The 21,286-nt window shown below is 42.0% G+C and overlaps 1 protein-coding gene across 8 annotated transcripts in view; it reads left to right on the plus strand.

Moving 5' to 3' along the window:
• ASCC3 (activating signal cointegrator 1 complex subunit 3) overlaps nucleotides 1–21,286 on the plus strand; it is a 1,498,074-nt gene that overhangs the window by 1,402,894 nt on the left and 73,894 nt on the right. For all 8 annotated transcript variants that reach the window (XM_029595357.1, XM_029595354.1, XM_029595356.1 and 5 more), the window contains one exon: nucleotides 3,668–3,892. In XM_029595357.1, the coding sequence (XP_029451217.1) occupies nucleotides 3,668–3,892 (225 nt within the window). The remainder of the gene's footprint in view (nucleotides 1–3,667; nucleotides 3,893–21,286) is intronic.

Raw genomic sequence — 21,286 nt, forward strand, 5'->3', positions numbered from 1 at the left:
TGTCTTGAAATTGTGGTTCATACGGTCAACCATCAACATTCCAGTAACTACTGGAATCTGTATTGAGTGTATCTCTGATCTGTATATATTTGTGAACACAATGAATCTATATTTGAATGAAATCCAGTTGTATATTGCAGACTAAATACATAATATCCATTCTGAAGTTTGGGGGTTACAAAACCCTAAAAGGGTAATTTTTCAAAAGGATTTACACATGTAAAAGTAGCAATTTTCAAAGGCCCATTTACGTGCTTAAAGATGAATTTTAAAAGCCCAACGCGTGCAATAATTAGGGGCTGAGCATTTATGTCAGGCTTGCTCGAGCCGAGTGGATTTTAAAAGCTGGCGAGATACACACATATCTACCAGAACACACACATCTCGGAAGTTTTCAAAAAGAGGTGTGTGTGTGTGGTCTCGGCAGGGCATGGGCATTTCGGGGTGTAAACCTGAAATGTGTGCAAAAATACGCGATTGGTTGTACAAGGAGGCTCCCTGCTGTGTAACTTTACTTCTGCTATGGATGATGTATAAGTTAAAAAAAAGAAAGAAAAATAGGTAGATCTGTGGGGTTTTAAGGGTTGGGCTAACTGGGGATAGTGAATGCTATAAAACTAGGGGGGTTTGGAGGACCTATCTCTTAATTAGGTGAACTGCAGACGAACTGGTAAAACTGGGACTAGTTTCGGCATACGCCACTTTTAAAATTCCCTGATTTACATGGTAGAAGCGGCATTTGTGCCATCCGGTGCGTGGGAGTGCACTGGTGCATGTACGTCTACCCGCACCCATGGACGAGGCCATTTTATAACATAAGCACGCATATGTGCGTATTATAAAATAGTCTGGCCACGTGCGCACGTGGCCAGACTATTTTATAATACGCACATATGCGTGCTTATGTTATAAAATGGCCTCGTCCATGGGTGCGGGTAGACGTACATGCACCAGTGCACTCCCACGCACCGGTTTGAAAGTTACTGTCCCTAAGTGCACTTACACGTGTAAAACCTATTCACAAGTCAATAGCATATATCGTAACAATTTTAAAAAGTTCACTTGCGCACCTAAAGTGCAGTTATGCTCATAAAACCCAGTTTTAAAAGGGTACATCCTTTTGAAGATTAACCCGAAATGTTTTGTGGTATTTGTAGAATCTGTATGTTAAGGTTTGTGGGTATGTGGACCCTTGGCCCGAGGTGTGAGTTGGTACCCCCTGTGGGGAGGAGCCCCACAGGTCCATACCGCCGGGAGGTGAGGTCAGGCACAGCAGAGAGCTCTGGGTGAGGCTGTGGAGAGATCCCGAGATGTACGGGAAATTCCCCAGTAGACAAGCAGGCAGAGGCTAGTACCTGGAGTGAGACCCCCGAGAAGGAAGGCGCCAGGTAGACCGCAAGGCAGGTAGGCTTGAGGCTGATGTGCAGGAGGTATACTGGAGACACCCCCGAGGGGCGGAGCTGTGGAGCAAGGGCGATGCCGCTGCAGTGATGTAGGCCAACCCGCGGAGAAGGGAAGCCCGAGTCAGGTCTTTGGTGATGACGTAGATAGAAACTCGAGGAGTAGGGAGCACCGACAGTCTCAGTATGAAGAGAAGCACAGCCCTGAGGAGCAGGGAAGTGCTGGCAGTCTAGTAGCACTTAAGCACGACCCCGAGGAGCAGGGAGGCGCAGGTTGTAGTAGTGTAGCACGAGGGCATGGCCCAAGGAGCGGGACGATGCTGAGTCTCTTGTATCGAATGAGGACGCAGCCCTGAGGAGAGCGGGGAGGCTAGGAAACAAGATCCCCATAGAGAGCGCCCACTGGCCCCTGAGGAGCGGGTACCAGACAGAGTCCAAGGTCCAACGGAGTCCAATAGCGTAGCCACAGGAACATGAGCAGGAGCTAGTAGAGACATACGGAATTTGTTGCCAAGTCGGCTAGCTGAGGGTGAAGGTGGAACTTAAGTACCGTGATCCGATGACATCATCAAATAGGGACGCCCCCAAGGTTTCCGCCGAAGAGGCTTCAAAGGAGGGCCCGGTGGCGCACGCCTAGGATGGCCCGGAGACGATGTGGGTGGCGGCAGCATCTCAGCCGCCATGAGGAGCCATGGGCTCCTCATGGCGGCTGAGACGCTGCCGTGAGCAGACCCGGGGAGGGCTGGAGAACAGTGCAGGACGTAAGTAAGCGCGGTCGCAGCCGTCTGCGACCGACAGGCCTAATACTGTAATCATTGGTCTAATTTTTATTTTTTTTTCATTTTATGATGAGATTATTCTGGGTTTCAGTTAGTCTTTATTTCTAAGTATTTGACGTGCAAGAAAAATTTAAAACCCTTCAATAATCAAAGGCCAGAATCGTTGACTTCCAAACTATTTGCCGTTTTTATTTGACCACTGGGACATCTTATTATAATGTTGATTTCCTGTACATCCCGATGACCCATTGGTGGTACTATACTGTGCCATGCAGGAGACTTGACTTCTCATTGGGTTAGCAGAAACTGCATATGATATAGAGGCAGTGCTCAAAGCCCCCACAGGGAAGCAAATCCCAGTTATTGTACAACCATGGCCACTTTAGGTGAAATTCAGGAAGCACATGTACGGAGTTTCAAAGGGAGCCATGATCTGAGACCGCTGAGGGATGGTTAGCAATTGTGATGGTTGGGTTATTGAGGACGGTAAGTAATACCCCTGACTTGTGGAATAAAGCTCATGATACCATTTCTTATTTATTCATATCCTTTGCTTCCCAGTAAATGACATCGAGTTAGATTGGAGTAGATTACAGCTGGACTAAAGCTCTCATGTGAAGGAAAGCGAGATAAGCCACAAAAATTAATGAAAATAAGGTTGACTTCCAAAAACATGAGAAGTTTTTGAAATTTAGAAGTAAGGAACTTTTCTAGTTTCTAAAATGAATCCCTGAAGTCAGTGTCTTTCATTTACTAAAGAACTTACCAGTTACTGTTTGTAAAAGTAGCCTGGTCATTTTAATAAAATAAAACATAAACAAGAAGCTGGTGTTAAGGATTCTTTTACATAATTGTAATTGTACTGAAAGAATCTGAAAGTTATTTTTTAAATATTCATCTATTAAATTTGGAATTAAATGTTTATACTAATAATCATTTTCTTATATACATGTAATTGTATCTGAACATAATATACACCACCTTAGGATTCTGGCCTTAATATTAGCTCAAAATTATTGAATGTCCATTGTAAATTGTTGAGCAGTGTAAATATTCAAACCTGGTTTGCCAATGCATATCCCCTGCATTGAAAGTTTGATTTGTTTTATTATTCCTTTCACAGTATATAAAGTCACCCTACTTTTCATATACAGTATACACAAGGAGAAAAAGATCTAAAGGGTCTTTTCACTTTTTGCCTCTGACAAAAGCTGCCTGATCCAAACAGATATTTAAGTTGAATGGAGTGCTTTATTTGCATATGAATCTTGAGGCAGCCAATCCTTTTGGCTAATTTATAGTTTGTCACGTGGGCTACTCTGCAGAGCCCAAGGCTATTGTCTGGATTGGGCCTTGAGTCAACAGGGCTCAAGCTGTTAGTTATTGCATTATGTAAAGGTGGTGATGTACATGAACCTTTGAAACTATATAAGTCTCTTCTTGTGATACCATGCCTAAAAAAATCTTTTGTCTTTTTTTATTTTCAAGGATGCAGAAGAATACACAGATCTCCCAGTTAGACACAATGAGGACCAGTTGAACAGTGAACTAGCCAAATGTCTTCCCATTGAGGTTAATCCTCATTCCTTCGACAGTTCTCACATCAAGGCCCATCTGCTTTTGCAGGCCCATTTTAGCAGGGCAATGCTTCCTTGTCCTGATTATTCAACTGATACCAAGACAGTGTTGGACCAAGCAATAAGAGTGTGTCAGGTAAGATCGTAAAATTTGCACAGAGCACAATTGTACATGAACGATCTAGTTCTTCACAGCAAAGAGCATTATTAAAGTTTATAGAAAGACAATTTATTATAGCTTACCTGTAGAGAAAGGATTAGAGGTGTCCTTATAGTCTTTCCTCCAAAGTACTATATGTATGAAATATATCGACACCAGTCTAGTTCTGATTCTGGTAACTGCAGGTAATTTCAGCTTCTTTTCCCTGTATAAATCACTCTTGGAACATCTAGGAGTGCTTTTCTCCTCTTTGGAAGTCATGCAATCATTTTGCTTCTGGGCCGTTTCACTATATGTTTCTAATGTATTAAATTGTAAAGTATTTGGGTATTCTGTTTGGATCACATATGCTTTGCAAATCCCATCATTCTTATTACATAAGCTTTTGCTTTTATGTCATATAAAATGCTGGCTTTTTATATGGTATTTGCACTTAGCTAAAAGAGTAACGTCAAGTCATGGGTAAGTTTAATTATTGCCAAGACCCAAATAATTAGTCAGATCCCAAAGCAGTGTTCATTTAAGGAGTGATTTCACCCGTTTCATCCCAGAAAAGAAGCAGAGGTAAATAGCTATTTGGTGAAGTTAATGGATAAAAGTGATTACTATTCACAACTGGAGTGAAGGTTGTATGGGAAGCCGAATAGGGAAGAATTGGGGTTGTAATGAAGCATTTAAGACCTCCATTCTTAGCAGTCTCATTTCCCTGGCATGAATTTTACTATCTCTTTTCATATGAATTGTCCTTGTCGTGTTACTCCCAGGCTGTAGATGATACCTCTTTGTTGGATTAACTTAATACATCTGTGACTAGCTTTCAAAGAGAGAGGATAAATCATGAAAGCTCATCACAAATGTATTTAATCCATTAAAAATGTATCATATACACTCTGTTGACACTTCATTCCAACGACACACAAGGATACTCTGATGTCAATCTCTTAATGGTAAGGCAGGAACCACAGTAATATGCTTAGGCGATGGTGATATCACAGAATAAGGACAAAAAAAACCCCCCAAAATACTTATCCATGCTTCTATAGGCACATGACCTCATTAGCATGTGCTCTGAAACACTTATTCACCTAAGTTTAAAAAAAGTCAATCCTAGCACACCCACACATTCAAAAAATGCTATGTACGGTCAGGTAAAAGAACTGTCAGTGCCCTCAGCAAGCTACAATGCATGAGGAAGGCTGGTGTGTTCAAATGAAAAATAAATATTGTTTTTTACATTTACATAATTTTTATTCTCTATCCTTCACTCATAGTTGTCCTCTCCATGAGGTGTCAGCAGTCACAGGACACTAATTACACACCTTTTGCATGCATGTATCATGAAATCCTTAACGTCCGCCTTGCTGTGGTGGACCTCACCATCTCTCAGCCCCCTTCCATGTAGTCTTGCCAGGCTGAGGGCACTGGGGCTTCATCTGTCACACACACACGTGTTCAGTACATCACCTACTCTGCATCATCAAGCAGTTATGCCAAAATGGAGGGGGTTCCTGCTTCATACATCCCACTCCTACTAGCACCTTGCCATCTTCAGTAACACTGCCATCACATATATTGACTGGCTTAGTGTTTTCTAGGCTACGATGCCCTGCACAACTTCTACTGTCACTGCTTTCAAATTGTTTATATGTCTGTACACACAGAAGTAGCTGAGCCATGATCAAAAATAGAACATAACTGGAGGTCAGAGAGTAACTCTTCCCACTTTCTCCTTTTGACTCTTCTCCAAAGCCTGCCCACACAGACATGGACTCTTTAAATGCTAGTAATGTATTGCCTTAATGGTGGCACTGAATGATACAGTATAACCTTGAACGTGTGATCATACTTATTGCCTGACTAAGAAGGCAGGTTGGCAGACAGCACCTCTGCTACAACCCCTTCCACCCATATACCTGCAGCTGATCCTCTTGGACCAATACTGGGATGGGGAGAGCTACCCTTGATCAGCTCTCCTGCCTACCCCAGTATTTCTGGTAGGTCTTGTCTCCTGTCTTTCTGTATCCAGAAGGGTTTAGAGTGTGCACAAATTGTTGATGGGTCCACTGTGTGCTGATAGACTGATATTTTCCACATGAGTGTCTTCATTTTTATGAAATTTACATTTATTAAAATGTATGAACCTTACGGCTCTGAGTAAGGTTCAGATGTGCATGACATTGGCTGGTTGATAATTATGCCTAATAGTGGGCTGCTGTATTTTTTGTGCAGTTGTGATTTTGATACTTTTTGGTTGTCTTGTTTGATGTGTTTGTATATATTTTTACCTTCTGTACACTGCTCTGAGTGGTCTTAATTTTTAAGGCCAGGAAGGCAATTAATAAGAATAATAAATAGAAAAAAGGTTTTTCAGACTGACACAGACCTTATGAGGTGGCTGCTTCTGGTCCCAGGGTTGAAGTGGATTCTGGGTGCCCTTGTAGCTGATGGAAGACCCTTAGAGTCATGAGAGCCCAGAGAACCAGCAGTGGCAGGTGAAGAAGATCCTTCTCATAAGTAATTTCCCTGTATGTGTTTAGCATTCTCCATCTCAGAATCTGATGATGTTTCCTTTCCTTACTTTGGATGTAGTCTTGTATTACAAGGCGTGGCTATTTCTCTGTTGCCTGAGTAATGTCTGTCGTGACGTCTGGCTTTGACTTTCTGGAGTACTTCATATTTTCTGTCTTCTGTGAGTCCTGCCTTTGCATTCTTTGCACCTGCTTCTTAAGGGAGTAAATATTGCCCCCTTGTATCTGAGTTTCTACCCTTTTCTTTTCCTCCTGTGTTGCAGCCCTCTGTTGTCCTGCAGACCACGCACGGCACCCCTGGGGAATGTATTCTTTCCTGCTTTACATCTCTTGCTTTCTATGTTGTATGAGAGGAATTCTGACTGGCTGTTCTTGTATCTCTCTTGCAGCCTCACCTGGACATGCTGATGCTTTGTGTTTGGGAACAGCAGCAGGAAGAGGAGGAGGAAGTATTCCAAAGGCAAAGAGAGCACCCTCATTCCTGTCCTATTCAGAGCCTCTGGATACCCAGCACACTCCTCTTCCTACTTGGAATGTTAACTGTTTTTAAACTTCTCTATATAAAGTAAAAAAAATCTTGTTTGTTCAAATTTTTTTGTTTTTGTTAGACTTAGTTGTATGTGTGCATGAATGTGAAGGGTCTGAATAAGGAAGCGTGAGTACATGTGTTCATGGTTGGTCCAGACAAGTGTATACGTGGAAGAGTGATAGTGAAAAAGAGATATGAATAGGGAATCCCTGCAGGAAATGTGTGCATAGTGTGTAGAGATGCTTGACATTTTTGCAATTCCATTCCAATGGCCCAGCATCCATGATTTTCCACTAGAATACAAGAAAAAAAAATGTTTTTACAGGCCTGCAGTGCCATGCAGGAGCACCTGGATTTGATTACTGGGTTAGGCTGGCCGGGGCTGGAGATGCCACAGAGGCAGTGCTCACAGCTTGTTGGGGGAGGAGGGGTAGTTCCTTGTTTGCAAAATTGTGACACCTAGTGGTAGTATGTAGGGCCCATGATTGCAGAGATTCCAGAAGGAGCTGTGGTGCATGGCTCCAGGCAAGGATTGTTGCTGGAATCAGTGAGTTGGGAGAACAAATTCCCAGGTTCTTGTGAATAATACCATGACCCAACCCCTGTACCAAGTGAATTAGAAGCCCAAAGAAGCAAGAGGAAACTGCTGCCCATCCTTCATCCTTTCTCCCAGCCCCAATAGCTTTCCTTTCACAGTAACTACAGGAGCTACATGGACAAAAAGGCAGCCAGCCTTCGAACTTCTGCTATGAAGTGCAGTAAGTATATTCAGGGTAGAGGCTCCAAAGTGGTTAATAAAAGCTGTGACCCTAGGTGGGTGAGTAACCCTTTTGAGGCAGAAGCAGAGAGCAGCCCAGTGTTGTAAAATATAGCTCAGCTGTGCCTCATGCTTGCTCCAAAAATGTTCATTTGGGTCCTTACAAATAACTTTTGAAGTGTTTGAAAACACACTGAATAAAGACCATGTATCTCTTTTTACAATAGTAGATATTCAGGAAAGCCCAATATGGGACTATTACTCGCCACACACCTCCTTAGGTGAGCACAAGTACATCTCTGCTTTATTTAGAGGGCCAGTGGTGGGAAGGATTTCTTGGCATTTAGCAATGACATCAGTGACTCAAAGTATTTAAGGAACAGCGCCTCAGCAGTGGGTCATCCAGCATCCTTTGTTGCTGCCAGTTGTTCCTGTCTTTCTTCCCATGTTTCGGTGTTCCTTCTTGCCCTTGTATCCCTCTGCCTCTTGCCTCCCATGCTCCTGTTTCTCTCTCCTTCGTCTGGTGGTACCCTTCTCTCCTTGTCTGCCTCCTGCCAGTCTTCTGTGTCTTGACTCTGCCTCTTGCAGCCTACTTTGACCATTGCCTGGACCTCGACTCTGCTCTTGCCGCCTGCCTAGATGGTCAGCTGAACCTCAGGACTTATCCCTCAAGTCCTGCCGCCGGCCCCCCCCCCCCCCCCCCCCCAGAACCCATTGGCCAATCTACGGGGAAGAGGATTGGTACAGCTGAAAATTTGGCATCCCTCAGGTCTAGCCTGTGGGTGTCACAGTTGGGTCCTGATCTGTACCTTCACGGGCCAGGCAGTGTCAATTCAGTTACACTGTCCTTTACCTCTGACTAGCCTAGCCCCAAGTTATCTACCCTGTTATATGTAACTTCCGCTTCAAGTGAATTGTTCTTGTTTAAGTTATACCCTTTGTTACATGTAAACCGATCTGATATGAAAGTTTCATGAAGGTCGGTGTAGAAAAATGTTAAATAAATAAATAAACAAACAAGGGCTCACTTTTCCCCAGTTGTGACCCAATCACTGGATAGCCAAGTTAGTTGGATAAACTTATCTGGCTAACCTTGGAAGTATAGCCAATAGTGCAGTTGCACTATTGAATATATTTGGTTATTTTAATATTAGCAAGATAACTTTGTCCAACTAACTTTAGGTCAGCCCTTTGGCGTGACCAGATTTAGCTGGTACATTATCTGGCTAACATAACTCCTCACCGAAATGCCTCTGGAGCTCCCTAAAGTTATCAAGCTACATTTTAGTTGGATAATAAGAAATCCAGCTAAAATTTAGCTAAGTGCCCAAATATTAATTTTGCCAGATAACTAGTGAATTATTCAGCTAAATGCCTCTGAATATGGACCTCCACTGACAACAGATTTTATTCATATCTCATTCGTGCATAATCCTGATTTGTTTAGCTGTGCTGAGGTAAACATCCCTTGTATTTTGTCACATAGTTGATCCTCTTAGAATTAATTTGCTCTGTTGAAGCAAAAAAGCCAAAGTAATAATCATCCCATTCCAACTATCTATTGTAGTAAATGGTAATAGCCAGGACTCCTCTGAGCATGTTAGTAAGTCCTATAATGTCCATACATCAGATGGTTTAAGTAGGATTATCCACTCACTGCTAAATTATCCAAAGAGAATCTCTACTGGCTGAATTGATATTGTATTACCAGGAGCTTAAAAGGAAACCCTGTATTGGCTTCCTGACCAGAAAATGTGTTTAATGACAGTGTATCCTGATCCATAAATAGCAAGTATGGAGAAAAAGAAAGAATTTGTACCAGTATTCAGCCTTTCCCCAGCTTCTCCCTCACCCATCTCATTATTTACTGTTCCCAACTATAGCGGACTGTCTGGTAGTACCATTATGCTATATGGGGCCTCATTTGTATGGCACTATGGACATTGTAAGCTCTATGACTGCCATAACCTTGTCAGATTTTAGATAAACGAGTAGGCTGGTTGGCTAGCAGAGTTACAGAAGTTTATGTGCATTGGAAGCTTCATGTTATTCCACATGGTACATGTACAAATCTCTGTGAGCTGGGCTAATTTGTATGGTGGTTTTTGGAATTGATTTTCCTAGAGGAATAGAAAGAGCCATAGTTCTTCTACAATACTAAGCAGCAGAAATTGTTTCTGTAATGATAAACTGTTGTACATCGGGGCTTTTGTTTACAACTGTAGATATCAAATTAATCAGTTGTGCAAATGAATGAGAAAGAAATCAAGTTGAGAATAGTTTTGGTACAAATATTTTTGTTAATGCTTGGTAACTGTGGCATAGTTTTTCTCTCCTGGGATGTTATTTTCTTCTCTTTGTTAGTCATGCTTTCTGAAGTAAGGTTAAAGTTCCTAGAATCTTAAGTAGTAGACAGGGTTACAGTGCTTGCTTTTTTTCATACCACTGACCTGCAGGTGAACTCTGGGCAAGGAGGAGTAGAGGAAGAGATCACTGCAGAAGATGTCTTTCAATGCTACCTTAGTTCTGGTTCTATCAATCTCGTAACAAATGCAACAGGAATTAGTAAAAGAACCAGAAATAATTCTGAAATGGAGAACTCTGTGTACCAACTTCTAAAAAGAAATGAAAATATAACATTTATCAGATTTATAGATAAATAAAAAATTTTCACATGCATATATTTGAGAGAATGCCTTTAATAAACCAGTCTATTTCCATTTAACTGACTATGACTCAGTTAAGATATCCTGAGCTAAAGACAAGGGCTTTTAGTGAGGGTAAGATTAATTGCTCTGGTGACAGAGATAGATAAACCAGGCATGGAACCAGTCCTTTCTCTGGCATAGGAAACATATAGATAGTACATGGAGACCATCTCACTTCTGGCAGAAGGAACAGAGACAAAGAGTATGGCTCCCACACTATCTCTGACGGAAGATAGTGAAGAGTCAGAGTTGGTTCAGTAGAGCCCATACCAGCTAAGAACATAACATAAGAGCATAAGTACCATACTGAGTCAGACCAAGGGTCCATCAAGCCCAATATCCTGTCTCCAACAGTGGCCAGTCCAAGTCACAAGTACCTGGCAAGTACCCAAACATTTAAATAGATCCCATGTACTAATGCTGCCAACAAGCAGTGGGTATTCCCTATTGTTTAATAGCAGTTTATGGACTTCTCCAGGAACTTATCCAACCCTTTTTTAAACTGAGATAACTAGTTGCCTTAACCATATCCTCTGCCAACAGATTCCAGAACTTGATTGTGTGTTCAGTGAAAAAGAATTTTCTCCAATTTGTTTTAAGTGTGCTACTTGCTAATTTCATGGACTGCACCCTAGTCCTTGTATTATCCGAAAGAGTAAAAAACTCTTGCGTGCCTGGCCCATGCATGGGCCTGCTCACCTTGCTAGCTCCTCTGCAGGTCATGGGTCGGCCTCCCCAGCAGCAGCTTCAAGCTCCTCCAGGCCTCGGCATCCTGTGGCAGCGGTTGCCAGGCCTTCCACTGCGCACCAGGCCTCACGCCGGAGTTCGGCGTCCCCAGTGGCATTGGCCATGCCCCTCCGTGTGCGCGTGGGCCGCCCGGCCTCTTGTAGGGCCAGGGGCAGGTCCTAGCTCTGCGGCGCGCCCTGATTGAGCTTACGATATAAGGAAGTCCCTGCCTGCACTTCCTTGCCTTGGCAATCGGGTCAGCACTGTATGTGTACTAGTTTGCCTCCCCGTTCACAGTCTTGTTCCAGTGTCTGTCCTGTCTCCCCAGGTAGTACCCTCGGACTGTCTCTCTGGTACTGACCTCAGCCTGCTCCTTGACCATTCTGTTCTCTGCCTGGATCCTGAGCTCTGCCTGCCTTGTGACCTCGTCTGACCTCTGGAACCTAACCCCTGCTTCGTTGACTACTCCTTGGACTGATACTCGGATTCTGACCTCGACTGCCATTGACCACGTCTCCTGATTCTGCCTTTGCCCCTTGCCTTGTCATCGCCTACGCTGTACTGGCCTTCCTTGCTCCTCCAGACCTACAGCCTAGAGTCCGACCGCGCTCCCTTGTTGCTCATGGGCACGCCTCTCTACTACCTATCCAGGAGACCCTGCGAGGCCCATCTAAGTTCAAGCGGCCTGGGTCCCTACGGGCTCCACCCAGGGGGACCGCGTGCTTCCAGTGGTGAAGCTCATCCTAGCCTCTGTCTCCTCCTTTGCTCTGCCCCCTGGGGGCAGGTGCTTCCTGGTCCCTACCAGGGAGCCGTTCTCCACTGTTCCAGGCCAAGGGTCCACCTCCCAAGCACAACAAAAACCATTTCACATTTACCCATTCTAGTCCTTTCATGATTTTGTAGACCTCTATCATATCTTCCTTAGCTGTCAGCCCTAACCTCTTGAGCCATTGTTCATAGGGGAACCGTTCTATCCCCTTTTACATTTTGCTCGTCCTTCTCTGAACTTTCTCCAGTGCAACTATAGCATTTTTTGAGACACTGCGACCAGAACTGCACACAGTATTCAAAGTGTGATCTAACCATTGAGCAATACAGAGGCATTATGAAATCCTCCATTTTATTTGCCATTCCCTTCCTAATAATTCCTAACATTCTCTTTGCTTTTATGATCACCACAGTACACTGAGCCAAAGATTTCAATGTAATATCAACTATGATGCCCAGATCTCTTTCCTGGGTGGCAACTCCTAAGATAGAACCTAACATTGTGTAACTACAGCATGGGTTATTTTTCCCTAAATGCATCACCTTGCAGTTATTCACATTAAATTTCATCTGCCATATGATATGAATATTGTCTGATATGAATCTTGTCATGAAGTTCGGTATAGAAAAATGTTAAATAAATAAATAAATAAATATGAACGCCCAATCTTCCAGTCTAGCAAGGTGCTCCTGCAATTTATCACAAACCTGTTGTGATTTAACTACTCTGAATATTTTGTGTCATCTGCAAATTTGATCACCTCACTCATTATACCTCTTTCCAGATCATTTATAAATATATTAAAAAGCACCAGTCCAAACACAGATCCCTCAGGCAATCCACTGTTTACCTTTTTTTGCTGTGAAAACTTACCATTTAATCCTACTGTTTCCTTTTTTGTTTTTATCAGTTTGCAATCCACAAAAGGACATCTCTTCATCTCCCATGACTTTTTAATTTTCTTAGAAACCTCTCATGAGGGACTTTGTCACATGCCTTCTGAAAATCCAAATACACCACATCTTTCAGTTCACTTTTATCCACATGCTTATTCACCTCTTTAAAAAAATGTAGCAGATTTGTGAGACAAGATTTGCCTTAGCTAAATCCATGCTGTCTGTGTCCCATTAAATCATGTCTAACTATATGTTCTGTGATTTTATTCATTATAATAGTTTCCACTATTTTTCCCAGCACTGAAGTCAGGCTCACCAGTCTAAAGTTTTCCAGATCACCTCTGGAGCCCGTTTTAAATATCAGGGCTACATTGCCCACCTTCCAGTGTCAGTCAGTGAGTGAGTGGAAGTCATTCCAAATTTGGCAGAAGAAGGTCAATAGATAAAGGTGTCTGTGCTTGGTGCCAATCCCACTTCTGTTAAAGGAAAAGTGAGAAGACACAGAGTTTGTTCATGGAACCCATACTTCTCTTGGAAGAAGTGATAGAAACATAGAAATGACGGCAGCATAAGACCAATCGGCCCATCCAGTCTGCCCAGCAAGCTCCCACACTTCTTTTCCCATACTTATCTGTTTCATTATTTTCCCATACTTATCTGTTTCATCTGCCACCAAGTTCAGGGCCCTTGTTGGTAACTGTTTGATTCAAATTTCCTGCCATCCCCTGTCATTGATGCAGAGAGTAATGTTGGAGTTGCATCAAAGGTGAGCATAACACTTAATGGTTAAGGGCAGTAACCGCTGCATCAAGCAAGTTATCCCAGTGCTTGGTTATCCAGACTGCACAAATCATTGCCTTGTTGGATGTTGTCTGAATGTAAAACCTGTTTTCCACATTTCCCCCTACCGTTGAAGCAAAGAGCAGTGCTGTATATCTTTTCAAAGTGATATATCAGGCTTAATTGGTTTAGGGTAGTAACCGCCGTAATAAGCAAGCTACCCCCAGTCTTATTTGTTTACCCAGATTGTGAAGTTCAGTCCTTGTTGGTGGTTGTCTGAATGCAAATCCTGTTTTCCACATTTCTCCCTGCCATAGAAGCAGAGAGTGACTCTGTATATGCATTCAAAGTGATATCAGGCTTAACTGGTTTAGGGTAGTAACCGCCGTAATAAGCAAGCTACCCCCATGCATCATTGTTTACCCAGATTGTGAAGTTCAGTCCTTGTTGGTTGTTATCTGAATGCAAATCCCCTTTTCCACATTTCCCCTTGCCGTTGAAGCAGTGATAGTGAATTGATGAGTGGAGCCCATTTCACCTCTGGCAAAAGGAGGTGGAGAGAGATAAAATTGGTACATTTGACCCTATCCAAATCTTTGAAGAGGAGAGAGTTCATATAAATGCATGGAGTCTTACCTTGCTGCTGAGAGAATAAAAACCCTGTGTCTTATGAAAATTGAAATGATCAGGTGGAAAGGGAAAGATACAGAAGACAATTAGAAAAATAAAGAAAAAAAAAGGAGATTGAAAGGAGAATACTACTAGAGAACATAAGTGCCATGCTGGAAGAGATCAAGATCCATTGAGTCCAGCATCCAGTCTTCAACAATGGTCAGTCTGGGTCGTAATACTCGGCTGATCCCCCAACAGTTGATCTGTTGCTTCTCACTCCCAAGGATAAGCACTGGCTTTCCAAAGTCTACCTGGTTAACAACTTCCTTCAGGAACTTGTCCAATCCTCTTTTGAACCCCACTATGTTTGTGACCTTGACCTCATCCTTTGACAACAGATTCCATAGCTTTATAGAGAACTAAGTATAAAAAAAGTGCTTCCTAATATTTGTTTTAAATCTGCCAGTTGCTAGTTGCACGGAGTTTCTCCTAGTCCTAATGTTGTTTAAAAGGGCAAAAAAGCAAACATAGAAACATAGAAAATGATGGCAGAAAAGGACCAAATGGTCCAATCAGTCTGCCCAGCAAGCTTATGGTAGCATCTGCCGTGCCATACAGGTCACCCCCATGCCTAGTATCCCAAACCATCAAAGTCAGGGCCCTTGTTGATTGTTGTCTGAGTCCAATTCCCGATTACCTCTTGCCGTTGAAACAGAGTTGAAACAGAGTTGGAGTTGCATCAAAATTATCAGGCTTATTGGTTTCCCCTATGCTTATTTGTTTTCCTATATTATAAAATTCAGTGTCCTTGTTGGTTGCTGTCTGAATCTAATTCCCCTTTTCCTCTTTTCCCCCTGATGTTAAAGCAGAGAGCAAAAATGGAGTTGCATCAACAGTATAAAGGCTTATTGGTTAATGGGAGTAACCGCCACACGAGTAAGTTACCCCCATGTGCTCTTTTCTTCATTTCCATTCTCTAACCTTTAAGGATCCACAGTGTTTATCCCATGCCCTTTTGAAATCAGTCACCACTTTTGTCTTCACCCCCTCCTCCGGAAGGGCATTCCCGGCATCCACCATCTTCTCTATGAAAAAATATTTTCTGATGTTGATTCTGAGTCGTCCTTCCTGGAGTTTCATTACGTGACTTCTAGTTCTACTGATTTCTTTCCAACAGATAAGGTTTGTCGATTGTGTAGCATTAAAACCTTTCAGGTATCTAAAGGTCTGTATCATATCCCCCCAGTACCTCCTTTCCTCCAGGGTATACATATTTAGGTCCTTCAGTCTCTCCTCATAAGTCATTTGATGGAGACTCCTCACCATTTATGTCACCCTTCTCTAGACCGCTTCCATCCTGTCTCTGTCTCTTTTGAGATACGATCTCCAGAGCTGAACACAGTACTCCAGTTGAGGCCGCACCAAAGACCTGTACAATGGGACTATCACCTCCATTTTCTTACTGGTTATTCCTCTCTCTAAGCAGCCCAGCATTCTTCTGGCTTTAGCTATTGCCTTGTCACATTGCTTTGCCATCTTCAGATCCCTAGACACTATCACTCCAAGGTCCCTCTTTTGCTCCATGCACAACAGCCCTTCACCCCCATTACATACAGCTCTTGGATTACCACACCTCAGATGCATGATTCTGCACTTCTTGGCATTGAATCTCAGCTGCCATATCTTCAACCACTGTTCAAGTTTCCTTAAATCATGTCTCATTCTCTCTACTCCTTCTGGCGTGTCCACTCTGTTGTAGATCTTAGTGTCATTTGTTTATTTATTTAGGCATTTTATATACCATCGTTCCAAAAGTAGATCACAATGGTTCACAAGATCCACATTCATATTAAGAACATAAGAACATAAGAAAATGCCATACTGGGTCAGACCAAGGGTCCATCAAGCCCAGCATCCTGTTTCCAACAGTGGCCAATCCAGGCCATAAGAACCTGGCAAGTACCCAAAAACTAAGTCTATTCCATGTAACCATTGCTAATGGCAGTTGCTATTCTCTAAGTGAACTTAATAGCAGGTAATGGACTTCTCCTCCAAGAACTTATCCAATCCTTTTTTAAACACAGCTATACTAACTGCACGAACCACATTCTCTGGCAACAAATTCCAGAGTTTAATTGTGCGTTGAGTAAAAAAGAACTTTCTCCGATTCAACAGTTACATAGTGTGTGTTAGCATTCAGCTTCTAGTTCAACACCGCATTGTATGCATGATCTCATTCATAATCATATGTATTTTAGGAAATTACACTTGCTACTGTATATTCTAGTTCTTATTTGTGCAGTTCATATTCATGTCATCTGCAAATAGACAAACTTTACCTTCTATCCCTTCTGCAATGTCACTCACAAGGATATTGAACAGGATGGTCCAAACACCAATCCTTGTAGCACTCCGCGTAACACCGTTCTCTCTTTAGATTAGGTTCCATTTACCATTACACACTGTCTTCTATCCATCAACCAGTTTGTAATCCATGCCACTACCTTGGCGCTCATTCCCAAGCTTCTCATTTTATTCACAAGCCTCCTGTGCGGGACCGTATCAAAAGCTTTGAAATCCGAGTAGATCACATTGAGTGCTCTTCCTTGATCCAATTCTATAGTCACCCAATCAAAAAAATCAATTACATTTGTGTGACCGGACCTTCCCCTGGTGAATCCATGCTGCCTCAGGACTAGCAATCCTTGTGACTGTCTCCATTAATTTTCCTGCCACCGAGGTGAGGCTAAACGGCCTGTAGTTTCCAGCATCTGTTCTGCTCCCTATCTTGTGAAGCGGGACCAACACCGCTCTTCTCCAGTCTTTCGGCACCACTCCCATTTTCAGGGATCTATTGAACAGGTCACTCAGTGGACCCACCAGCTCATCTCTGAACTCCCTCAGTAACCTGGGATGAACCTCATCAGGCCCTATGACTTTGTCTGCTTTCATTTTTCCTAGCTCTTCCCATACATTCTCTTCTGTAAACGGAGTTTCATCTACTCCACCCCCATCCTCAGTCTTGTTAATTAGCGATGGTCCTTCTCCAGGGTCTTCTTTAGTGAACATCGAACTGAAGTATCAACCTTGTAAGTTTTCAATTTCACTATACCACTTCGGACCTTTCTCCTTTCTCTGATGTATCTGAAAAATGATTTGTCCCCACTCTTTACCTCTTTGGCAATCCTTTCTTCTGTCTGACTTTTTGCTTTCTTGATTAACTTTCTTGTTCTCCCTCAGTTTCACCAAAATATTCTTCCTGTGTTACTCTTTTTGGGCTCCTTTATATTTCTTTAACTCTGTTCTTTTTGCTTTTATTTTTTTCTGCCACCTCCTTTGAGAACCAGATCGGTTTCTTATTTCTCTTACTTTTTCCTATTTATCCATTCCAATCCACTCTTGATTTAATAAATCTCAGTCATATCCCCTCTTAGTCATCTGTTTTCCAAATTAAAGAACCATAATCTGTTTAGCCTTTCTCCATAAGGGAGCTTTTCCATCCCCTTTATCATTTTCACCACCCTTCTCTGTATCTTTTCTATATATACTGTCTTTTTTTTAAAATGGGGCAACCAGAACTGCACACAACACTCAAGGTGTGAACACACCATGAGTCTATAGAAAGGCATGATGAAATTCTCAGTTTTGTTCTTTATTCATTTCCAAATAATGCTTAACATTCTATTTGCATTTTTGACCGCTGCCTCACACTGAGCTGAAGATTTCAAGGTATAGTCCACAAAGACTCCATGATTTTTACTTGGTGGTGACTCCTAACATGGAATCCAGCATTGTGTACCTGTAGTTGGGATTACTTTTCATCACTGACTGGTTGATATTGTGCTTATGCTCTTGAAAACCTTGCAGTGTGTAAGAAGGTTGTGTTGTCACATGGTTTTGCGCCTTTTTTTTTTTTTTTAAATAAATGCTGGATATTTTATTTATTTATTTATTTAACATTTTTATATACCGACCTTCATGAAAAGATTCATATCAAATCGGTTTACATGGAACTTAGGGACTAACTAAATAACCATATAACAAGAAGGCAAAAGCAAGTTACATATAACAAGGGTATCGAACTTGGGGGGGCTAGAGTAGCCGGGAAGTAGAAGGAAGTAGAAGAAAAGCGGTTACTTTTCATCACTTGGGTGATATTGTACTTAAGCTCTGGAAAACCTTGAAGTTAATTACAGAATCTTTTGGCGCAAAATGCTATTATATATAGCATACTACAGCATTCTCAGCGACGGATAGAAAGATGGTTTGAGCATATACTTCCAAAATCACAAAATTGTGTCTGAATATATACTCTAGAAATCAATCTGAAGTGTATCCTCCTAAAACCACACATTGTGCCCGAGTACATAATCTAGTAACTATTCATTATCAAGTGCCCCTGATGCAGCCGTAAGGGCAAAACTCGGCCAGAGTCGAGCGGGTACTGTATTATTGAATAAACCTCCTTTCCAAGGCATCGGTGGTCTTTCCCGTTTTTTCACATCCATGGCTACCTTAGACCGACTACCGCTTTGCTTTTTGGGTCCTTCCTTATCTCAAAAGTGGGAGTGCAACAGAAGAGAAAAGGATTGGGCATACTATTCCTTCTGCCATATTCTAAGGCTAAGAAGTAAATTTGTACATATATATTTATGATTTCCTGCCTTATGTGTGGATTTTTATCTGTTTCTCTCTACTACTTGTTGTTGGGCTATAACTGTTTATTTTTCAGTTTGAATGCTTTTGTATATTTGGTGTCTGGCTGTATTTGGTGTACTTGCCAGGTTCTTATGGCCTGGATTGGCCACTGTTGGAAACAGGATGCTGGGCTTGATGGACCCTTGGTCTGACCCAGTATGGCATTTTCTTATGTTCTTATGTCCTAAATGATGTTCACTGCATTTTTGTAAGGAACTGAGAGTTATAGAAATCTACAGGAAATAACACAGTAAATTAACTTCACGACACAGACTTCTAGTTTTATGTTTTCACCTACTGTTCAATATGACTTTCATAAGAAGATCAAGATTTGCCTATTTTTTTAAGATGACATCATAAAACAAGTAGCTTACTATACCAAAGTACCATGCCTACAGATTATTATCTGATGATGTCAGTGCATAAAAATGTGTTAGCTATGTTCTTTGTGTAGTAAGCAGAGCTGTAAACAAAAAAACACATCAGAGATACTGATCCAAGATTTTGTCTTGTATTTTTCCTAATTTGACAGAAAATTATCAAAAGGGAAACGGACAAATTTTGTGATGCTGCCAGTTTGAGACCTTAGTTTATAAGGGACAGACCAAAGACCAATTGTGCTCGAGCTCTGAAGTGATTTTAGATACAACAGTTGTCAGTTACTGTCTTTGAATCCATAAGGGAACAGCTCTCAGAAATCAGATATAGCATGCTTATTGTTACAAGCATGGACCACGGCTTTTAAACCAATCTCAAGGTTGAATAATTGCCACATATGTTGCATGAGAAATCTAAAGCTAAAGGAATACAGATGAGGAAGATGCCTCTTGTGAAAAAAGAGATCAATTTAAACTGGTTGAGTGTGCAAACTGTAAAGGGAGGATCAGCAGTTCTGTTTGACACTTCAAGTCAACTTTATATACTTGTGCCATAAGAAACATTACTTACAGATTCTACTAACCTATTGTATTGTCAAAAAAAGTTTAGATTAATAGCTGCTCTGCTTCCCCCTACGTCCTCACCCCCCAGAGCAAAGCAGATGCTAGGGATAAAGACATTTCCTTACTAAGCGCAATGCTATTATCTGCTATAAAAACAAGAGTTATTAAATATGGAAGCCAGTCAAGTAATCTAATGTCCGATTCATCCTTACTGATGTATTTTATCATTTGTAATTCATTTCTGTCAGGACTATGTACCGAACTGTGATTTACATGTGTACTGACATTCACACTCACAGGAAATACCTAAAGGGATTCATTTTCAAAAGGTTTAAGCATGTAAAATTGGAAGTGATACGAGTAAGAAGAATTTTGCAAGGACCCAAATTTGTGCCTACTAGCAGTATTACAAGTAAATGTGAAAGGGAAAAAGAGGCCAGTTTAGGGCTGTTACAGGGTGGGATTCAGAAGTTTATGTACAAGTTAGTATTTTGTAAGTTGTATACATACATTCATTTTCCATCGATAAGCAGGCTAAATTAGCCATTGCACATGGGGTGGCGTCATCCACTGGCACTGTATGGACTCGTCTCTACAAACTAGAAGAGCTTTGGGCTCTACCGAGCATTTGCGGGAGTTTCAATGTAGGTGTTACCTCATGAGACTCCTGAGGCATTTTTTGGGTGAGCACAAGCACAGAAGTCTTCATATTTTTTTCTCTAATCTTCAAATTTTGATATTTCTGCCTCAGTATATTCTTCTGTGCTATTAATAACAATAAGAACTTTTTTCTAGAGGCCTTGCATCCTCAACATGGTGGGCCAGAAGAAAAAACATATGGTGTACAGCTTTAAAAATTGTGTTTGTAGCAAAATGTCTCTTTCTGATGTTTATGAGCTCTACTGCCTTGGGCCAGAACTTGACCAGGCAAATTGCTACGCCTGTGGATGGATGTCCCTGTGCTTATTCCAAGGCCATTCAAGTTGAGGGGCTGTGTAAATCTCTTTGGAGTTACAGAAGATCCTCCTCTCACAGTGCAGCATTGTCTGCCTTGCCAGTTGGAGTTGAACTGGAGCTCCTCAAATACCTTCCCCCCATTGGCTCAGGCCAAAGCCACAGTGTCGAATAGTGTCAGCTGCCCTGCATTAAAGAAGAAGCAACATCCGTCATTGGAGTTGTTGGAGCCTGTGTGGAAGAAACACAGACACTCCAAGCCATTGGTACCGGTGCCATCAAAGTGACTATCATTAGCACCATCAGCTCAAGGGGCATTGGCATGCCCGATGCATGAAGCATTGAAGCACTTGATACATGATGCACCAGTGCACTCAATGCAGGTCGCAATGATGCTCTCAGTGCATGCCACATTGATGCTCTCGATGCATGGTTTACCAATGCACTCGATACACTCTCCAGCAGTGCTCCC

Source organism: Rhinatrema bivittatum, chromosome 3 (assembly GCF_901001135.1).
Source record: "Rhinatrema bivittatum chromosome 3, aRhiBiv1.1, whole genome shotgun sequence".
Lineage (NCBI taxonomy): Eukaryota > Metazoa > Chordata > Amphibia > Gymnophiona > Rhinatrematidae > Rhinatrema > Rhinatrema bivittatum.